The sequence below is a fragment of the Pyxicephalus adspersus genome, chromosome 9 (assembly GCF_032062135.1).
Source record: "Pyxicephalus adspersus chromosome 9, UCB_Pads_2.0, whole genome shotgun sequence".
Classification (NCBI taxonomy): Eukaryota; Metazoa; Chordata; class Amphibia; order Anura; family Pyxicephalidae; genus Pyxicephalus; species Pyxicephalus adspersus.
In genome coordinates, this window is record NC_092866.1 from 47,487,507 (window position 1) to 47,509,252 (window position 21,746).

Here is a 21,746-nt window from a genome sequence, read left to right on the forward strand (position 1 = left end):
AGAACAATGCCTTTTGAATACGTTATATAGAGGTCAGATCAATATTGATTTCCAATGACAGAAGAATAAAGAGCGCTGTACACATAGAGCTGTTCTGTTCTATGGAGAGTGGGGACAAGTGAGGGGCACCCTGCTGTGCTGTCATCCATAGGAGATCACAAGGGAGTGCCATAAAAAAACACAGCGGTTGTTCACGGTCATTTATTACTCCGCAAGATTGATGACGGGTGTTGGGAGACCACTGTACACATGTCAATCATCTAACATATCTTAACATGGCAAAACAATGACCCTACACACCAGCACTATGCTTAGACCTTGTATTTATTCAATTAAGGTAGATGTTGGAAGTAACAAATTAATCACCATGGAGTCACACTGACCATTATGTATTAGCACAGATAAGCTAATTGTACTGAACAAATCAGGAATCTACCCACCTAATATTTGAACAATTAGTTTGTAATGTCCTCCAGCTGGCCTAATTAGCACAGCTGCAAATTGGGAATTGGGAGAGGGGGTATAGTTTTTCTTAAATGTTTATATGTAATGTTCCCCAATTATCTAATTACCAGTAGTTCTGTTTCATTACTTTCATTGTTCTTGTCATTGTCAAGCAAATTTCAGTCATTCTGCTACTTGCAACTAGTTAAAAGTGACAGAAAACTACAAGCTAGCTATCTTGACAGTGGGCAGTCGAGTCATGCCATGGTGATCTATGGTCTTAAATGTGAATGGAAACTTTGGGCAACTGTTTTTGTTTAGTATACGCATGTATCAAAGCATGCACTTTCATCAGTGATTCTGAGTAATCCAGCAAACATGGAATGGATTTCTCAAAAGTTGCTATTTGTTTTCAATCCTGAATTATTTTGCTGTGGCTATGTTCCCTGATATACCAATTATGGTTTAGCAAAATTCTGTGTTTATTGTAAAATCTGTAAAGCTGGGTATCCAAAGAGGGCACAAGTCTATTTTATTTACTTACATTACTTTTGCAAAGCAAACATTTACTTTGGGAAGTGTGTCTTCTCTACGTCTTTAGTAAACCAACTCTAATGAGTTTTACTAACCTATCCCCTCATTTGTTTCTGCACACTGGGTTTAAAGGAAAGGGGTTAAATGATGCTGGCCAATGGATAGAGGACTTCTAGCGACAAAAAAATACGCTGGAAAATTGCTTGATTGGAGGTAAATATTTCAGCACAAGTTGGTTTTCTTTAGGATAGGTGCAGACCTGTTTCTAGGTCAAGCAATCCTCCCACAAATCGTCTGCCAGTTGGCACCTTGCCAGCCGTTTGGTCAACCACATGACTGTTTTTAGTAATGCTCACTGCTGCCCCCTTCATTCTCTATGGGGCTGCTGCAGGGAGAATCTACATGTAAGGCTTGATTTATTAAAGCTCTCCAAGGCTGGAGAGAATACACTTTCATCAGTGAAGCTGGGTGATCCAGCAAACCATGAGTAGATTTCTTCCAATTTATTTGCTAGCAAAAGATTTGAATCCTGGATCACCTAGTTTCACTGATGAAAGTATATTCTCTCCAGCTTTCGAGCTTCATTAAATGAGGCCTGCAGTGTCTTCTAAGAGACAGCAGTTCCTTGGATTGAGAAAGTGGTAACTGCAATGCAAGCAACATCATGGCCAGTGTGAACAAAGCTTTGTTTTCTTTTTATGGGTATTTAACGAGAATTCTGCTTTAAATCAGTAGGGGTTTAGTTTTTGGTCGATTTAGTGTACCAAAAGCGGCAATCCCGAGTCCCACTTACCTTGTTCTGTCGCTGTCCCCCGGCATTCTGCTGGTCCCCACAGGTCCTGGGGACACGTCTGCCTCCTCCGATCTCCAGCCGCGAAGTGAAGATTCGATCAACGGGGTTTCCCGGTGACGTCGGTACATGCGTCTGTGCAGCCGGGACTTAGCGGCGGAAAATTCAAATAATTTTGAAAGAGTTGTTACCCTAGAACCGAACTATAAAATACCTGTTCTCCTCTATAAAACAACAGTGGGTTCTGTAGTTTACATAGACCTCTTGTAACATTATTCATTTTTACGAATGTAGAACTAACAGGAAGCACAGGATGCTATCAGCTCACAGGATTTTTGGAGGGGTCCACATGCTTTTATTTGTTAAACCTATTGCAGTTATATTATCTATTACATATTAGCAAGGTATCTTCAGCTGTATATTTATGACATCAAAGGAGAACAAATAAAAGAAATGAATTCTTAGTATTTATATACACTTTAATCCCCAAAGCCACAAATGAGTTAAAGCACCTTTAAAGAATGAAGCTATCTTATATATATATTAATGTTCAGCAAGGCGATAATAAATTTATAACATGACAGAGAAAGCTTAGCCAGTCTTCCATGCTAGTAATAGCTGATAGTATTCTTTGTCCATTAGAAAGGTATGCTGGATAAATACACGCTTCCCCCGGGGAATCAGAGAGAGTCTTTGCGAATCCCTTTGCAGTCAATTGTCCAAACCTACCATCAGGTTAATGTTGCAGCAGTCTTATGGCAGTGAATAAACAGCAGCAGTTCAGTATTTAGTTCAAAGGTGATTAACGGGCTTAGAACTTGTACAGAGATTATCACGTTTTTTCTGGAAGGGAACATGGAGTCACTGGATATGAAAGACCTGGTAGGAAAAAACTTTTTTTAATACATACTTGTGTTACTTAATATTAAAATTGCATGCTAAGATTTTTCGATTTTTGCCTTGTTCATTTAAACCCAAAGTTTCCAGTTATACTTTTTTATACTAATAATTTTTATAGCTACTTAGTACATTTTTTAATAGTGTTACATAAAAACATAAAATATAAAAATTAGAAAAATAATTAATCTTGTAATGTTACAACCATTTCTACCAAAACTGTAATTTTACTGTATTCTTTTAAACACTGAGAAAATTAGAAAGTTAATATTTTTTTCATTTTTAATTTATAAGTATATGCATAATACTTTCATTTGAAATAATTGCAGATTTATGGCTGGATAAACAGTCAAATAGCAAAAATGTATAAATTGATCTGGTGTAAAATGGTTGTACAGGTGTGTGAAGTGGTTAAATTATTTGCCTTAAACTGCTTTAACAGGTGTACCTGCAACCTGCAGTTCCAAAAACATAGTACAGCCAAAGAACCTTGTGGTGCTGGTACAAATGTTTAATGATTGTAGATTCATGGTATATTATTAATTATCTACAATTATCAATATCAACATTTGACATTTGTTTTTAGTAATTATTATTAAGTAATACATAGTATTAAGTAATAAATGCAAAAAAACATTAATTGCAATATGAATTCATAAATAATTGGACCAAACCTGGTGTGCATTTGTCTGTAATGTACCTTCACATATATTCTGATAATATATGCAGGTAAAAGATTTATATAAACCATTTTGGGTAAAATTTAGAAATTGTTCATTTTTTATTCAGTTTTTTAAATCTGAATTTTGGATATTGGATAATGGATGGACTCATAACAACAATAATGCACAAAATGCAACAATATTGAATATAATGACCTTAAAGCTTACACATCTTCCTATGATATAAAAACAAACAAATGTAACTAAATACGAAACATCCCCTTTAAATAATAATTATCAGATAGGTATTTTGTTATTAAAGAAAAATAATGAATATATATAAACAATTAGAAGGCAGTGGACCTAACATTCACTGAAACATTCACTGGTGGAGAATCCAAAACTGCCATTTTAACACATCCAGATGATAGGCTCTATAAATAGGCCCCTAAAAGTCTGTATTTATATATTTATGGAACACTTAATGGTAGTTCTATTTAAAGACCTGTTCCAGTTAACTCTGTATGGTATAACATCCCATCATAGCTACCTAGACTCTATGAACTGATTTATAGGAGTAGTGGAAGTATTCTAAAGTTTTTTTTAGATAAATATAGAACTGTAAATAACTGTATTTTTGTTTTCTTTGTCCATGCTGTGTACATTCACATTCTGACCTACCAGTCACCATTTTCATTGGTGGAAATTACCATTTTTACAGGTGTCACCAGCTCAAGAAGTGAGGTTCCAAAGACATATGATGAAAACTGTGTAAGGGTGTATTTGCCTGTATGATTTACTAATATATATAATATTTTTTTGTATTTTGTATGGGCTGAAACAACCAGTCACCTATTTCAGACCACACTCGAAAAAGACTAAGGGTCAGTTCAGACTTGTGGCTGACCACGGCATTCCACCACAGGTGCAGCACTCCTCCTATTGCTCCTATTTAACAGAATGGCAGCAGTTGGCAACAATTTTGTGCATGCATTTGCCTGTGGATGTGGTTGCGGTGTGGTTCCAGAGGTTGGAACTTGAGTCACACGCCTCGGACTTGAGTCCGACCTAAGTCACCTAATAAATGAGTTGCGACTCGACTTGGGAGTTTTGTCCAGCAACATGTAACTCGACTTGCAGTAAGTCTCCTGTAACACTGCCTTCCTCCCCGCCTTCCTTGCATTCTAAGTCCACGGCTTTCTCCTCTGACAGCTGAAGGGGAGGGGGAGGAAGGTGGTGTTACAGAAGCCTCACTGCCTTTCTCCCCATCGCCTTCAACTGTCAGTGGAGAAAGACGAACTTACTGGACTTAGAATGCAAGAAATGCATCGAGGAAGGCATTATAACAGACTAAGTAAGACTTTCAAACAACATAATAAATGAAGTAACTTGACTTAGGACTCGACTTGGAAAAATTTTTGGTGACTTAAGACTTGACTTGGGACTTGGTGTCAATGTCAAGGACTTGACTTGGACTTGAAGGGTGACGACTTAGTCCAAGGTCTGTGTGGTTCCTGAAAGCATAATCAATGGCTAATACCTATAAATCAAAAAGCCATCTTATTTTCACTACTGCTTTTACACAAATGATTACTAGATTAAATATCTGGCCTGGGTTGGAACAATACACTATGGCTGTATTAGAAACTATAGTAATGAGAATGTTGGGTTTGATTAATAGATTCACCAAGGGGGTATATATGAAGCAGTGAATCTGACCTTTACCAAATATTGCCCGGTGGAGAGCCAATTAGCCAGCCATTAAAAGCACGTGGACCCAGAAGATTCTCGATCTGAGAATGCTTGGTCAAAGTCAGATTCAATGCTTTTAAAGCAACCACTTAACTATTTTTTTTTTGACTGAGGGCAGCTTTAGTTTGTGTGGTTTTACAAAGTTAAGTCTTCTGTTTATCTATTTCATAGCGTGTTATAACAAGTCCTAAACTTAGAGTTGGCACAACGTCTGTTACAAAGAACAAACCCCTGTGAATTTAATTAACATGAATGTCCTTTGGCAAAGTTCCTAAACACACCCAACATTCTATTTTCAGAATGTTGAGTGTACTACATAAGAAACAACTTACAAAGACAGATGTACTTTAATCAAAACAGGATATTTATTATTTTTGGTGGAAAGCTTACATCATTTAGCTTTGATGTGTTCACTTGTTAGGTTTAGGTTTGTATCCAATGGGATTAGAAGATAACATATTTTCGTAATTTAAAAGTAACTATTAGATTTGAGATCCTTATACCACCTAGTAAAATGTTTCTTAGATAGGTGTTTATCTTTTACAAATTAATATTTTACCATCCCATAGTGCAGAACAAGGTTACATGTAGGATTTTACATTTCTAACTGAATGGGTATATAAAGCATGGGCAATCTGCTTCAAGTTGAGGTTGATGGCATCTGTTAGACATCAGTTAATGCTTTTGAAATCAATCAGAAATTATTGAGTTGCTTTATTTCAGTCGGCTCCTGCTGACCTGCTTTAAGCATGTTTTGTGCTTCAGAAGGTTTGCATGGGAATGCAAAACTTACATGAAGCAGATAACACAGGTTCTTAAAACGATTGGGCCGGTTTCAAACACAAACAGTGAACTTTAAAACAAACCCTCATTTACCTTGGTAGGCATTGAGGAGACATTCCTATTGTACGGTGCTGCATAATATGTTGGCGCTTTATAACTCATGTTTATTATTATTAATAATAATAATAATAATAATTAACAACAGAGACACTGATAACTGTTTTTTGGTTACTTTCTAAAGCATCAAAATTTTAGCAACCTGCCAGCTCTGTGACACCAACTTCAGAGTCCTGCAAATGCATAGTACACAGTACCACATAGATGGGTAATATGAAAGTTAGGGTATCAAGGTTTAGAAAATTCAATCTGTAAATGGATAGAGAATTGGCACCAAACTATGTAATGGAATTAGGTCCATACAGGATGTCTATAATCTACAAGCAGACCTGGGTTTACTGTTTGATTGGACAGCCAAGTGGCAAATGACATTTAATATAGATAAATGTAAAGTTATGCACTTGGGAGCTAACAACATGCATGCTTCATACTGACTAGGGTGAATGAATTTGGGTGAGTCAGAAATAGAAAAGGATCAGGGGGTTCTGGTAGATCATGGACTTAATAACAGCATGAAATGCCAAGCTGCAATATCTAAAGCTAGCAAAGTACTTTCTTGTATTAAAAGAGGAATAGACTGCAGAGATGGAGACATAATCCTGCCCCTGTACAAAGCATTGGTCAGACCACATCTGGAATATGCAGGTCAGTTTTGGGCACCAGTTCACAAAAAGGACATTGTGGAATTGGAGAGAGTGCAGAGAAGGGCAACTAAACTAATAAAAGGAATGGAGGAGCTCAGCTATGAGGAGAGATTAGCTGAACTGAATCTATTCTCCCTTGAGAAGAGTCATTTAAGGGGGGATATGATCACACTGTATAAATATATAAATGGTCCATATAGAGAACTCTCTTCCCAATTACTCACTTTAGGATTATAAGGACACTCCTTGCGTCTGGAAGAAAAGAAATGTATTCTTTGGATAAGGAAGGGATTCTTCAGAGTAAGGTTTGTGAAAATGTGGAAAAGGGCTTCCACTGGAAGCAGTTTTGGCAAGTTCTTTAGATTGCTTTAGGAAAAAGCTGGATGAATTCTAGAAACACAGAATATAACTCGGTATTAAGGCTTTAAAGACACCAGAGACCTTTGATCCAGGGAACATCCGATTGCCTCACAGGTTAAGGAATTACCCTTTTAGAGCAAATTGAACCATGTTTTTTTTGCCTTCCTCTGGGTCAACTATGTAAAAATAGTTTTATCTAGAATATGTTTATTTCCCTAGTGGTTGATCTTGATGGACTTTTTTTCAACCTAATTGTGTAAATTTTGTGGTCTTTTTATTAATATTATCAATAAACAGGATTTATATAGCACCAACATATTACGCAGCACTGTACAATAAATAGGGGTTGCAAATGACAGACTAATACAGGCAGTGATACAGGAGGAGAGGACCCTGCCCCGAAGAGCTTACAGTCTAGTAGGTGGGGGAATTTACGCACAATAGGAGGGGGCTATGTAGTGGTGGAAAGTAGTGATGGTTTCAAAAAACAGAAGAAGATGGGTAGGCAAGTTTGAAAAAATGGGTTTTGAGTGCTCTTTTAAATGAACAGAAAGTAGGAGCAAGCCGAATAGGATGAGGAAGACCAGAGAGTTGGGGCAGCTCTAGAGAAGTCTTTTATCCATGTGTGTGATGAGGTTATGAGTGAGTTATGAGAGCGGCTGGGGGAGTACTTTTTTACCTGGTCAGAAATGTAAGTGGGACAATAACTGTGTGGGGATTTGAAGGCAAAGCACAGGAGCTTAAATTTGATTCTAAGGTGAAATGGAAGCCAATGAAGAGAACTAAAATGAGATGCAGCAGAAAAGGAGCGGTGGGAAGGACGGATGAGTCTGGCTGCAGCATTCATAATAGATTGTAGGGGAGAGAGTCGGATTAGTGAAATACCAGAGAGAAGGAGGTTACAGTAGTCCAGACGAGACATGATAAAAGCATGTACAAGGAGTTTGGTGATCTCAGGGGACAGATAGGGGCGGATTTTGGAGATGTTGCGCAGGTGAAAGTGACAGGGCCTGGAAATGTTCTGAATATGGGGGGTGAAAGAGAGCGCCGGGTCAAAGGTGACACCAAGACAACGTACTTGAGTGTCCTCAGCATACGGATGGTACTGTAAGGAAAAGGAGGATATGAGACTACAGAGAGAGGAGGTGTACAGAGAAAAGAGAACTGGTCCAAGGACTGACCCTTGGGGAACTCCATCAGGAAGGAGAGTGGGCAAGGAGGAGTTACCATTGAGAGAAACTTGAAAGGAGCAGTCAGACAGATAGGAAGCAAACCAAGAGAGAGCAGTGTCACAGATACCAATGGAGCGCATGATTTGTATTAGAAGGGGGTGATCAACAGTGTCAAAACAAAGGAAAGATTAAGGAGAAGGAGCAGGGAAAAGTTGCCTTGAGACATAGCTCTGATGAGGTCATTGCCCACTTTAGTAATGGCTGTTTCGGTGGAATGGGCAGCTCTTAAACCAGACTGAAGGGGTCAAGGAGAGAGTTGGTGTTCAGGTAATCAGTGAGTCTTGTAGACAAGGCGTTCAAGAAGTCTTTGAGGCTATTTCAGAAATATTTATTTTACAGTACAAGCAGCTTAATGGCTTGTTTTTGTAAACAGTGTTTCAAACATTTTTTATATTCATTATATCTACTAGAACCCTGTTCGGACATATTTCTGTAAGTTACAGGTCTACAATTTAAAAAAAAAAATTGCATGAAAACCTGTAACACTTTTGGTACAGAAATCTAGACCTCAGTGTAACGCTCAGGTGGTTAAGTATTCACTATGCTAGTAGCATAGGCACATGGACACCTACAACCTTCACTGCATGACAATGCAGAGCCTTTTCAGTGTAAATATAACCACTGTACCTTATTTCAAATGCAAACATGTGCAGCAATCCCATTTATTCTTAGGGGTGAGCTGTATGTATGTGGTAATTAAGAATGGCCCTGAGAAAAAAAAGAGAAAAAAGTAAAGGGCCATCAGGCAAGCCATCTGATTTAAAGAATAGAGACTGGCTTGATGAGGAGGAATTTAGGAAGGGTGGTCTAGAGGAGCAGGAAAGAGGCACTTTGCAAGAGCTGTTAGGCATCTGAAGAAGCTAAAGCAGGCGAAGCTGAAGAAAGTGACTTAGGATTGGTGGTTGTGTATTCTGCGGGATGTTTTTTGAAACAGTTCTTGAGCCGTTTCAGTATAGCTGGGGGCCTTGTCACAATGTAAATTATACACTACAGATACAGTGTTTGGTTTGATGCTTATCTTTGGTACCTTCAAAGACCAACAATGGAAAGCATGGTTATTTATAAATGCTGATGTTGAACGGTCTATTGTTTATTGTTTAAAATATCAATATTTATTGCTATAGTCAGGTAATTTGTAATAAAGCACTGCTAAAGCCAATAAACCACAATAATGTAATGCTATATTTACTATATGTAGAGGTGTTGGGGTTTAACTAAGTGGCAATATGAAGAGAATGACACCCTCTAACATACCCTATCATGAACAATACTAGTTCACAAGTACAATAAAAGTGTTAAGCTGAAGCTATGGATTCTTTCACGCTGCAGTGTTAAACTAAATGGCACGTAGGAGCAGCAAACCTCACCACAGGTATCCAGATTTACAAACAGCTGTGGTGCAAAGCTTCAAAAATTGCACGGCCAAAAGCAACATGCTGCCTATGTGACCAGGGCTGCATTCTGCCATAGCCGTATGCAAAAAATGAATAGGAGAGGTTTAGCCCACAGCAGAACGCTGTGGCTCACCATGGGTCTGAAAGGACCCTAATCTTCTCTGACACTTCCAGTCCTCTCTCCAAACTGACACTTACCCCAGTCCCTAAATTTAAGTTTCTACCTACAATTTACACTCTAATCCCTAACCCTAAAACACCATCTTTAAATACATTACCTGACATACCTGACAGTCTAAAAACTTACCTTAACCTGATTCTCTTAAAACAAAACCAAAAACAAAATATATAGTCACTTGCCGGTTCCTTTTTTTTTAGCTGGTTTTCCTGTGAATAACACACATCCTGTCCACCATGGATACTCTCATTTTTCCACTGTATTTATTTGGACCAGCGGTCGCCAGAAAAGCACAAGAAAATTTTGGTGGTCCGCTGCTCTGTCCCCTGTATGGACACAACCGGCCCACTCTTCCAATAGCAGGCTCAGACCTGCTTGCTAAACATCCTGGGGGACAGTAGTGAAGGGCTTAAGACACAACTTTTGTTGCATCCACAGCCCTGCCCTACTGCCCCCCCCCCCCCAGAATTTAGCAAGCAGGTCTGAGCCTGCGATGGGAGAGTGGGCAGGATCTGGCATCATGACGTCACTCTGGAGGAAGTGGGTAACACAAGAAAAATATAATTATATATTGTTATATTTAATTATATTTTTTTTACATTCCATAAAATTCCTTATGACACATGGCCTATCAGCCCACAGCCTCCTGGGATATGTGATGTTTGTATCTCAGGAGGCTGTGGGTTTCCCCTTCAGTCTTTACTGCCGTGGCAGTATGGATGGAAGGGGAGGGGTACTCCCCAAAAAAGATTCAAAACAAGTATTTAAAAAAAAAAATCTGCAGCCTCCTAGGATATGTAACTTAAATTACCAAGTTACACCGTTAGTACAGATGGAAGAAAGGGGACAGTATTCAATTAAAAAAAACACACTTTTTAGCTAGCCTTTTACATGATGTTAAAAATGTGGTTCATCTTAAGTCTTTAGGCCCATTCTTTCTCTAAATCATGAATGATACGTGTAGTGATTTTCATATTTTTATTTTAATTATGTATAATACTCAGGAGTGAAATACATATTTTATTTTTTCCATTTCATTTAGTCAGGTAATTATAACATATTACATATTCATATTTAAATGTTCATCTCTTTCAGTTTGCAGGTAGGGAGCCTGTTACTCCATGGCATAAGTTGATTTACTGCTGTGCTCAAAATAGCAAGATCATATGGTACTTTCACATTCAATAATGAATGAGGCATCCAAATGTTAAGATTGTGGTGGCTAGAATGAATGAAAGTAAACTAGTGCTAGGCTTTCTTATTGAAAAGCTTACTATGCACTGCACACAGTGCAAAACATAAAACCAAAATTAGAATTTTAAAGTTAGAATCTATAATGTGGTATGGCCCAGTATCTACCTACTGACTGTTGTAGTTCTTCAAACTTTTGCAGAGCTACAGCTGCAGCTGGGGTTAACAACATCCGACACTTATGGGCTTATCAAATGCCTGCATATGCCTGAAGTGTTCTGCAGCTTCCCACATCCAGCTGCTACTTCTCTATTGTGCTCCTGGGGAAGACACAAGATGCTGCTAGGTATACAAGCATCTGATACACCCAAAAGTGTCTGCTACTGAAGATTCCCAAACCAGCTGCAACAGATTTGATCCCTAAGTATTATATTATACCGTCTGTCTTTCCATTTATTTTTATTAGTGACAGTGTTGCGTGACAAGTCTCACTTATAGTCCCATTTTTAACAAATACACCAATTAGCCATTGATTTAAAACTCACTATCTCAGACTTGTGTGCTGGTGGCTGGGTGAAAATAGTATTCCCATTTTTTGATGTGTAAGTGGACATTAAATGGTCCTTTGATGAAAACAATCCCTTCATGAACAATTGTCCTACAAACACATCAACAACAGATATTTTTGCAATTCAGCATTTGTAAGAATCTTTTTTTGCAGTATTTTCTTGCCTGAGCCCTCTAGGGCAGGGGTCTGCAACCTGTGCTCCGGAGCCGCATGCGGCTCTTCAGCCTCCTTGTTGTGGCTCCCTTCGGCTGCCGCGGGGAGATCTCTGATGGGGGATCCCCTTCCTCCCAAGACACTGCGGAGGAGGGGGATTCCCTATCCAGTGTTCTAATGAAAAAAATCTACCAGTGAAATAAATCTACCACGGGGCGTGTACAAATGGGTGTGTACAATGACATCCCCCTCCTTTGAACCCCAATTCCTCTGGAATGGGGAGATGTGCAAAACCAAAAATGTAGGTGCAAGTGGGGTACACCTGTGGCTAACACCTCCTAAAAACTCCACCCATCAAAAAACCCCTACCCTGTTACACATTGTTGGAGGCTTCTAGCACCTAAACCCCAATTTATCTGGAAACGGGGGTACAGGTGAAAAAAATTTGAGGTGCAAGTACGGGACACCTGTGGCTAACACCTCCTAAAAATTCATAAAAACTCTGCCTATAAAAAAAATCTACCCTGTTACACATTGCTGGAAGCATCTAGCATCTGAACCCCAATTTCTCTGGAACGGGGGGGAGGCGGTACAGGTGACCAAAATAGAGGTGCAAGTGGGGGACACTTATGGCTAACACCACCTACAATTGAATCGCTAAGGCATCGTCAGAAAATAAAGAACTCTGCCCATCAAAATAATCTACCCTGTTACACATTGCTGGAGGCTTCTAGCACCTGAACCCCAATTTGTCTCGATTGGGGGGTACAGGTGAACAAAATTAAAGCTGCAAATGAGGGACACCTGTGGCTAACACCCCTTAAAATTTCATCGCTAAGGCATCGTCAGAACATAAAGAACTCTGCCCATCAAAAAAATCTACCCTGTTACGTTAGAAGCCTCCAGCTTCTAATGTAACAGGATGATACGTTAGAAGCTGGAGGCTTCTAGGGGCATAGTTCAGTGTTTAATTTATTTCAAAGTAGGCCTACACATGCACACTTGTTGTAACAGGTAAAATTAAAAAAATATTAAAACTTTTAAAAGTTTATAAACTGTGTTATGTTTTGCGGCTCCAGACTATTTTTCTTTAGTGGAAGAGGAGGCAAAATGGCTCTTTTGATAGTAAAGGTTGCTGACCCCTGCTCTAGGGGATTCTATCTAGAAATATATTGAGGAGCTTACCTTGGCCAACCATGCCAGGTGTATGATCTCCTTACCAGCTGCATTATATTGTCCCTATCATCTGCTGTATTATTTTAAAATTGTATACAAATAGGATCAGAATACTATTCTGTAATAGGTCTGATCACATTAGTAATTCTCAACCTAGCCTCTCATTTCTGGGTCATTTGAAATTCCAGGACACAGAGAAAGTGGGACAGAAAGTCATATTGAGAACAAGGAGCTTAAATCATATATGATAATACAGGGAGCTTTCATTATGATTGTTGTGTTCTGTATTTTATGCTCATTTTCCAGTGCTAAGTGTTTATAATGATAATGAACACGTTGTTCAGCATTAAAAATAATGTTGCGTTCGTTCTCCAGCTATCTTGTGAGCATGACCCAGGCAGCTAGGATGCTCACCAACCTCACCCTCCCACCGTTCCTTCCCCCACATGACCATTCTCCACCCTTGCCTAAAACAATACTCATGACACAAACAACAATCATAAAAAGCCATTACCCTAATATTTACCAAACCACTAACATCCCATTCCTTTTACCTTAGTACAACAAAATCTCTACTAATAATATTACAACACAGGCTTAAGAACCCAGTTCCTAGTTGCAAGCCCTCAGAGGCACTGCTCACCATCTTACCACATCTGAAGAGACACCCCCACCATACTTATCCCAGCCGCCAACTGCTACTGGCTCGATAACAATTCAACTTTCATAGCCACCGTCTTCTATTCACCACTTAAAGGTAGCCCAATCCACTACAATTTTAGGAGATCCCACGCCTAAGATGGTTATTCCCTCCTCACTAACCTGCTTTAAATGATGCCTGCCATACCACTCGACACTTCACCCCTTAAAACAATGAAAACCAGGGAGGTAGGGCAGAAAGTTGTCTCCTTTTCAAAACAGCTCCCCTCACTGTCTGTACACCCCTTCCTATAGTTTCCTCATCACCCCCTTGTTCTCACTAACACCCAATCCCCTCTATCTTCCTTCCCCATACAGTCCAAACGTCTCCTTACTCACTAACCCTTTATCTCTCCCCATTCCCACTCCCCATACCCCTAGCTCCTGGTCATGCTGGTCTTTTGCTCACCCCCTTCCTCGCCAGCGCCAAGCCTCTCTTTTCAGCTTTGTGAGTTTATTTTTGTTCCCGATTCCGAACTGACAATCAATGAGTGAATGTAAATGTGTCTCTTTTCTATGAAATTGCAAATCAAGCATATGATGAAAAAATATATTACCAGAGGTTACCTACAGTAAAAAAGTAAGAGGCAAAATGATTGGTATGTCTGAAGCTGAAATTACAATCTTACTGAAGGATATCAGCACACCTCCTGTTTCCATGCCATTTTGTATTTCCACTCACTTTCTGGGTAAATAGCTATGTGGAGATTTTAGAGTGGGGACACAGACATCAGTAAAAATCTACAAAGAATAAAGGTGTGATGGCAGGGGGTGAATGCATTAATCCAAGGAGTATAGAAGGAGTATAGAAACCAATAATTTAAAGACCAATTGTAATAAATAATCAGCCTGTGAATGGGCAGTAAAAGAAGAAGCAGCTGTCTCCTGGGCCTCCTATCAGCATGCTTTTTGCACTGCAGCACAGCTGATTGGCTCTTTGTGCTATTTCCCTCTCCCTAGTTTAGGTTGTGCTGTATAGGGGCTACAAATCAGAACATTTACACTACATTACATTGCATTTGTTTGTGTCTTCTACATTTAGTTTATTTGTAAGACTCATTGAGCTGTATTTATAAAACAGGGAATCAGACATCTTCCAGATCCATGTGTTTCAATGGCAGTGTGATTCTCACCAGGGAATATTTGGGTGAATGTCAGATTACCTGTTTTATTAGATAGTTACCTGTTTTATTAGATACCTGTTTTATTTAATAGAGCCTATTATATTCATTATAATATATATTTATCATCACTAGTGTTGGCTGAATTTGCCTTTTTACTGTTCGCCTGAATTTGGGTTGATTTGTAGCTCAAATCCTATTGGAGTCAAGGGGGCAGCTTTGCCCTTGCCATTGTTGGGGACATTAAAGGTTTGATATATGCCAAAAGGCAAGGGTGCTACATGCTTTTGGCAATCCAGATTCCAGAGAACATTTTATGGATAGGAGAGGGGGCACACAAGCTGCCTCAGTGCCCATCCAAGAAGGTCCCAGTGGATCTAAGGTTCTGTTTTCCAATCTGTGGATCAGCAAGGCTTTATTTCAAAGAGGGACAGGCAATTTCCCTTCTCCAATAGGCATTCTTACCAATCTGATCACAGTCCCAATCTGTCATAAAAATCGCTGAGTCTAGGATACCCAGTTTTCTCTGTGGCTGCAAGGACTGAATGAACCCACAGGGGTACATCATCCCATGTTCAAACCACAGATGTTTGGGTCAAACCATGTTTGGGGCAACCAAGCTCAATCACCACCTAATTCATACCCCTCAAATCTATCTCTATATAGTACAACAGAATATCGTAGTTCATTTTTTGGCAGGATCCTCTTCAGCTCCCATATACAATTTGTGATGGATTTTTATGTAAGTTTATGATTAGTATCCGGTTATTTATTTTACATTACTGCTAAATATGTCAGGGCTTTAAAAAAATAATAATTATTAATAATAAAAAGAAGGTTAAGTGGAAGTAAAGGAAAAAAATAAATGCCATCAATTTGTGCTTTGCTCGGATTAAAATGACTCTGCATTTTGCAGTTGATGTATAAAATATGTAAAACACAGTTTCTCAAGAGAAATATGTATTTGTTTTAATTCTGGTTGTGATTAGTTTGAGCATTTAGGCTTTATTACATTGTTTTTCACAAAAACCACAAACCATCCACCTGGTGTGGGAGATTTGCAGCACCATTTTAGAGCACCAAAATGATATTAGCCACACTGGAGTGACCATATTGAAATATGATCATATTAACGAGAGGGATAATGTTGTAATATAAATGCAAAACACATGGAAGGTAAAAGTAGAACAATCAATGATCAGGAAATCCTTGGTATAAAGTGCAGCAATAAAAATACAATTTGGCAACACGTATGCTTGTATCGTACAATTGTAGCCAGCTTATATTTGTTTTTTTTCTAAATGGCATTGCATTAGAGAAATTGGTGATGAAATGTGTTTAGGGCTATGTAATATATATAAGTTAATGTATATCTAAAGCTAAAACATTTTTTTTTACATTAGGACAGAGTGGGGGGGATTTAAAGATGAGGATTTATAATCAATGTATTTATGCTTTTAACTTTCCTTATGATTTATCTTTTCTGTTTTATTTGTTAGAATGATGTTTTGTTGTACTCTTGTAATATTGCTGCCTAAATTATGGGTGGTTGGAAATTCTACACTGCCTGCAAACGCCAGATCTGTATGTTAGCATGCTGAGGATGTTTGATTTTCCTTGGAATATAAGAAACCGGATTCTTACTGGCATATTGATGACCTTAATATGGGATAAATACCTAGTAGAAGAAGAACTATAATTCACTAACTCAGAAAAGTTAAAATGAAGAGTGGATGTTAAAGACCCTTGGCCATGTGAATAGCGTTCTTTGGTTCATGTGGTGAGATTGTCATACCTGTGACCTGTGGTTTGATGAAGTGAGTTGTTTCCAGTGAAACGCGTTCTTATGTAGGTCAACATTTCTTGACATCGGTTGTGGAGATTTACTCCTTTAATTCTGAATTGTTAACAAAGATTTTTTATGGTACTTTTTAAAAGTAATTTAATACAATTGTTAAATTTGTACAATAAATTTCTTTCGGTTCCTAAACTTCAACCTCTGGGTAGGGGAGAATTATTAGTTGGTTTTAGTGGTTGGAGATGAGCCAGTGCATTTAAATCTGCAGGCAAAAATAATTCACTAACTGAGTTCTAACCCTTACATCTTTATCCAAAATAAAAAAAAATGTTTTTAGGTAGACTTGATCTAAACTTTTGTAGTAACTCCTGTAGTCTTTAATCCATAAAAAAACTAAAACACATGTGTGTGTTCATTTCAAACTTGCTCTTCTCCATTTAAAATACCATTGTCTGTATTTATTTTACCCTTCTTTCATGGATGATAGCACCAAACCATTGTCCTTGGCTAGATAATTAATGGAAGCTTTTAGCCATGAAACATTAGCCAGCAACCTATGTGTGCTAAGCTGTAGTACCGGCTTTCACACAGGTGTCTAATAGCCAAGTCAGCTTACAACTCTTTTTATTTTACAAGTAGAGGTTTCTACAGGTGATGAAACAACCAATCAGATTCTTCGCCATGAAAAAGAATACAGACCCTTCAATGGTTTATTTAAACAGGTAAGAGGACTGCAGAGAAAATAGGACAGGGAATATGTGCTTTGATAGCTCAGGTCAACTTCAATAATTAGTTTTGTTGAGCATGGCAATATTGCAATGTCATTACTAGAACGATTGGACATAACGTGCAATGGGTCTTAAAAGCCTGTGTATGTATTAGGAAAGGGATTTATACCGTACATCACAGAGCAGTATCTAGTCTTTTTGTGTCTCTGTACAATCAGGATAACTGCTGAAAAATGGATTGTATAACATCTGGCAATTTAAAAGGAAATTTCCATATTTTATGAACTCTTCTTGTTTCTTTCCTATGATTTACAAAATCCATTTTCTCCAATAGGCCCTGGGTAAATGGAAGCCAATTGCATTTCTGTCGACATAGTGAGGTGATGTGAATCTAATAAAGGGAACCTGTGCTGGAAAAATAATAGTATGTTGATAAAATGCTAGCTGACTCTCAGACATTCTGATCTTCTTCTCTGTGTGACTGGCCTGGACAAGTATTCAACCAGAGACATCAGACCTCCTGAGCTACATGGTGGTAACGTGTCAATGACATAGGCCCCACAGAGCAAAATTAAGGACCAGCCAGGGACCTAGCATTCAGAAGTTAACATTGTTAGTTCTGGGTATGACCAGGCTCTGCAGGGTTTTGAATTTATTTTTCCTTTGGATAATATTTTTGGGAAGGGGTATGAACACAGATAAGTGGGAATGCCAAAACTCCCAATTTAGGCTCCCACGGTCATCTTAGAGCTTGTTTTTACACCGGCCTAACAAAGAACAGGTAATGGGTTTAAATTGAATGTAAATGCTGCACAGTTCAGAGCTGAGCACCATAAATCTGCAAATGAGGTCTATCTTTGGGTACAATAGATGGAAGAGGGCTGTGATTATAATTATTATTATTATTATTATTGGGGGGATTTCACACACAATAGGATATTATAATGGCAATGTTCTCTATTTTATTCCTTAACTCAATACTTGTATGATATCTAATCTGTACCTCTCCTCCGTATCATGTTTATTGACAAGCTCACCAATAAATTACATTTTACCCTAAGAACAAAATTATGATACATTGAATTATGTATGCAGCATATGTTTTTTGTTGATGATGTTTCTTTTACACCTGTTGATTCCGCCAGTAACACACTTCCCAGACTAACTGCCAGTAACACACACTCACTATTACCATGAAAGAGCCTGCTCTGCTGATCTTGACCGCATACACCTTTCTTATCCCCAATACGTACAGGTGCATTGGTTTGTAATTCACAGAAAATAGCTGGGAAAGCTGATAGCATTGTTTGGAATTTCAATACAGGCCATAAAAAGGTAAAGAAATATACAAGAACACTGGATCACTGGTAGGACTCTTTTGTTCACTTGCAGAAAACGTTTGCAATCACCACATCTATGGTCTTATAATAATAATTACATGTGTTCTTGGGTTTTATTGTATTACAGTCTATATTTGAAAACTGTAGTTTTCTAGAAAGAAAAATATAGGGTCTGTGAATGACAACGATCTATTAAAAAATAGTGATTCAATAATACTATCTCCCAAGTTGGTAAACTGATACTTTGATTTAAATGCCTTATTAATCACTGCCCTGGAACAGATTAGAGAAGGATGCCAATTACACACTTGTTACCTAAACTGTTCAAGCTAGAGAGTCAGTATGACAGCCAGGCAGAGTAAAGGGTCAGCAATGGAAAGCTATTTTTTTTCTGATAAGATGGAAACTCCTTCCTACATGAAATCTGTAGATGTTCTTCAGCATGACACCTATCCCTGGGAGAACGTAATATATGATCCCTTTCACAGCTAGGAGGGTTCTGCACTTTGTGTTTATTTAAACATTTTACCAAATAGAATGTCTCATAAGTAGGCAGAAATTAAAAAAGAAATTAGGTATGGGAATTAGTCTTAGGGGTCTATTTATAAAGCATATGTATACATTGACTGAAACATTCCCTGGTGGGTAATCATTGCTGCAATTTAAACTCATTGAAACACATGTGGTGCATACTTGGTGATTATGGCACAGAGTTACCTTTGTGTAGCCACCCTGTAGCAATGATCAGATGATCGAGGTGTCCACAGATGACACCATGGCAGAATTAGGAGACTTTGGGGATCCTTTTTGGCCATTGGACCGCTTCTTATGACATACGTCCTGTGCATGTGTAGGATTCGCATTGTCTCCAGCACACAGAGCCAAGCTCTGCAGTACACGGCACATGTGCCATACAGTGTGATGTGAAGTCATGTGAAATCACCCCAGGAAGACACATCACCAAAAAGACTAACTGAAAACAAGATTTTCCAGCACTAAAAAAGTTTAGTTTTTTTTGGTTTAGGTTCTATATGTATCTTTAAACTTTTTTAATCTACACTTGGTTTTGGAAAGCCCCTTGAAAAAATCTGTAAAAGTCATAATAAATACAGGATATGTCAATATATGACCTGTATCCATGCTTTCTGAAGATATGATTCAACCTTATATACTGTACAAATCAATAAGACCATCTCTTTATTTCTTGAATCCCCTAGAATGAAATGAATTCAGGGGCCTCCCTGGGACTCTTTTTCAAAGATGGTATCAAACGCATTGATTACATCTTGGTATACAAGAAGTCGAGTCTGCAAATCGAAAAGCGAAACACCTTTGAGAAGAACCTGAGAGCTGAAGGGTTAATGCTGGAGCGAGAAGTAAGTCTTTGTCATAAAATGTCTCCAGCATATTATCCTAAACTGGAAACACTGCTAATGAATTTCTGAATCTCCTCTACCCTCGTCACCGTTATTTTTTATATCGCTAGTTGTTTTCCTCTACGTGCCTTAAATTAAAATATTAATGGGAAGGCTGTATGCCTGCTTTTAGTCTTTAACATTAAATCAATTTCAGATGACTGCGATTTTCCCAGTCGCTGTGGCGGATGTTTTATAATCACTAGAGGGTGCCTAGTGTCTAGCAACAAGAAGCACTTTATTACACAGCAACACATACAAGAAAATCTAATTTACTTTATTCAAAGGGCTGAATGACTTATTTAGTAAAATATCGGAAAATGTTAAAGAGTTCATGAAGCCAAGTGGTTCCATACATGCGTTTTGGGGTAAAAGAAAGAATAGCATGGTATCAGCCACTGTAATGAAATGGGCAATAATTCTCTTATCGAAGAAGGCTTTACCTGTACAAGGGTCAGTGGAGGGCTTTTGGTTGCATCATAAACTTCTGGGTTATACCTGCAAAGGTTCAAAAAAATTAAAAACACTATAGTAGCCCATTTAGGCTTTGTTCAAACAGGTGGCAGGAATAGCAGTTTCCAGGCAGCTCCTGGAAGCTGGCACCTTGCCAACCAATCAGCCACTCACACGGCTGTGACAACATGTGCATCAGATGGTACTATATCACTCACTGCCACCCTTATGAATTTCTCTTTGAGTGACCTTGGGTATAATACTACATGTAGGGCACATTTTAGGGTTGTGAGGAAGCACTAACAGCACCACAACCTCACCACCAGTCTGGACAAAGCCTTATTAATATATTTCCTATTTTGATTACATGATTTTTTTTTATACCATTATCTGAAATCATATTTTTTAGATGAATAAATTTATACTTTGCAGCAATGTAAAAAAATGTATTTGTTGTCATTCAAACCTAAACTCCAGTAAAGTATCAATATAGAAGAGTTCCCAGAGAGATAGACCTGTAGGAACGGCTTGCTAAAGGGTTTTTAATTCTGTGATTCATTCAACACAGCCAGATTATGTCCACTGCAGTGGTAGCACAGCTTGATAAAGTTCACATATAGTGGTTACAGTGGCATAATGACAGCCTTTTTGTAAAGACCCCCTTGTTAGCACTCCCTTGGTATCCTTGCCTCTTTTGTGGCTTGCTACTAATATTCCTGATGTCAGCATGTGTAAGATGCTAATACATCTATGGCATTGTTCCCTCGATAATGAGCTAGACCCCAGCACTGTCCAAAGATTACATGGTCCTTCATACCCAGAAGCAGGCATTTATGGTGGAAGCAATAGTGACCAGGGAGGGCCGGAGAGGTCAATATGAGGGGTGGGGGGCAGATGGACAGGCTCTCGAAAAAGACAACAAGGTTCTGGTGCAGACCTCCTGACTTTACAGGGTAAACCCCTCTGACTATTTCTCAATTGTTCTCCTGTATTATCACCTTTCCATGCACTTTGGCAATAGAGTAAATCATTTTTGCCAACCCATGTTGAAGAGATGTGCGCCACTATTCTCCCGATCAGGAAACCAGTGCTGAAAAATGGCACGTGGCACTTGCTGAAGTATCCACTTTGTATCTAGATCAGTTTTACTTATCAACTACGAATTAAACTACCGTATTTTTCGGACCATAAGACGCACTTTTTTTCCCCCAGAAGTGGGGGGAAAAAGTCCCTGCGTCTTATGGTCCAAATGTATCAAAATGTATCCTCCCCAGCTGCTGTCCCATCCCGTCTCCTGTTCAGCGCGGCCAGAGTGAC

At 38.6% G+C, this 21,746-nt stretch overlaps 1 protein-coding gene across 1 annotated transcript in view; it reads left to right on the plus strand.

The window, feature by feature from the left end:
* ANO3 (anoctamin 3) overlaps nt 1-21,746 on the plus strand; it is a 245,710-nt gene that overhangs the window by 141,943 nt on the left and 82,021 nt on the right. Inside the window, 1 exon segment of the mRNA XM_072421825.1 lies at nt 19,779-19,937. Coding sequence (XP_072277926.1) covers nt 19,779-19,937 — 159 coding nt within the window.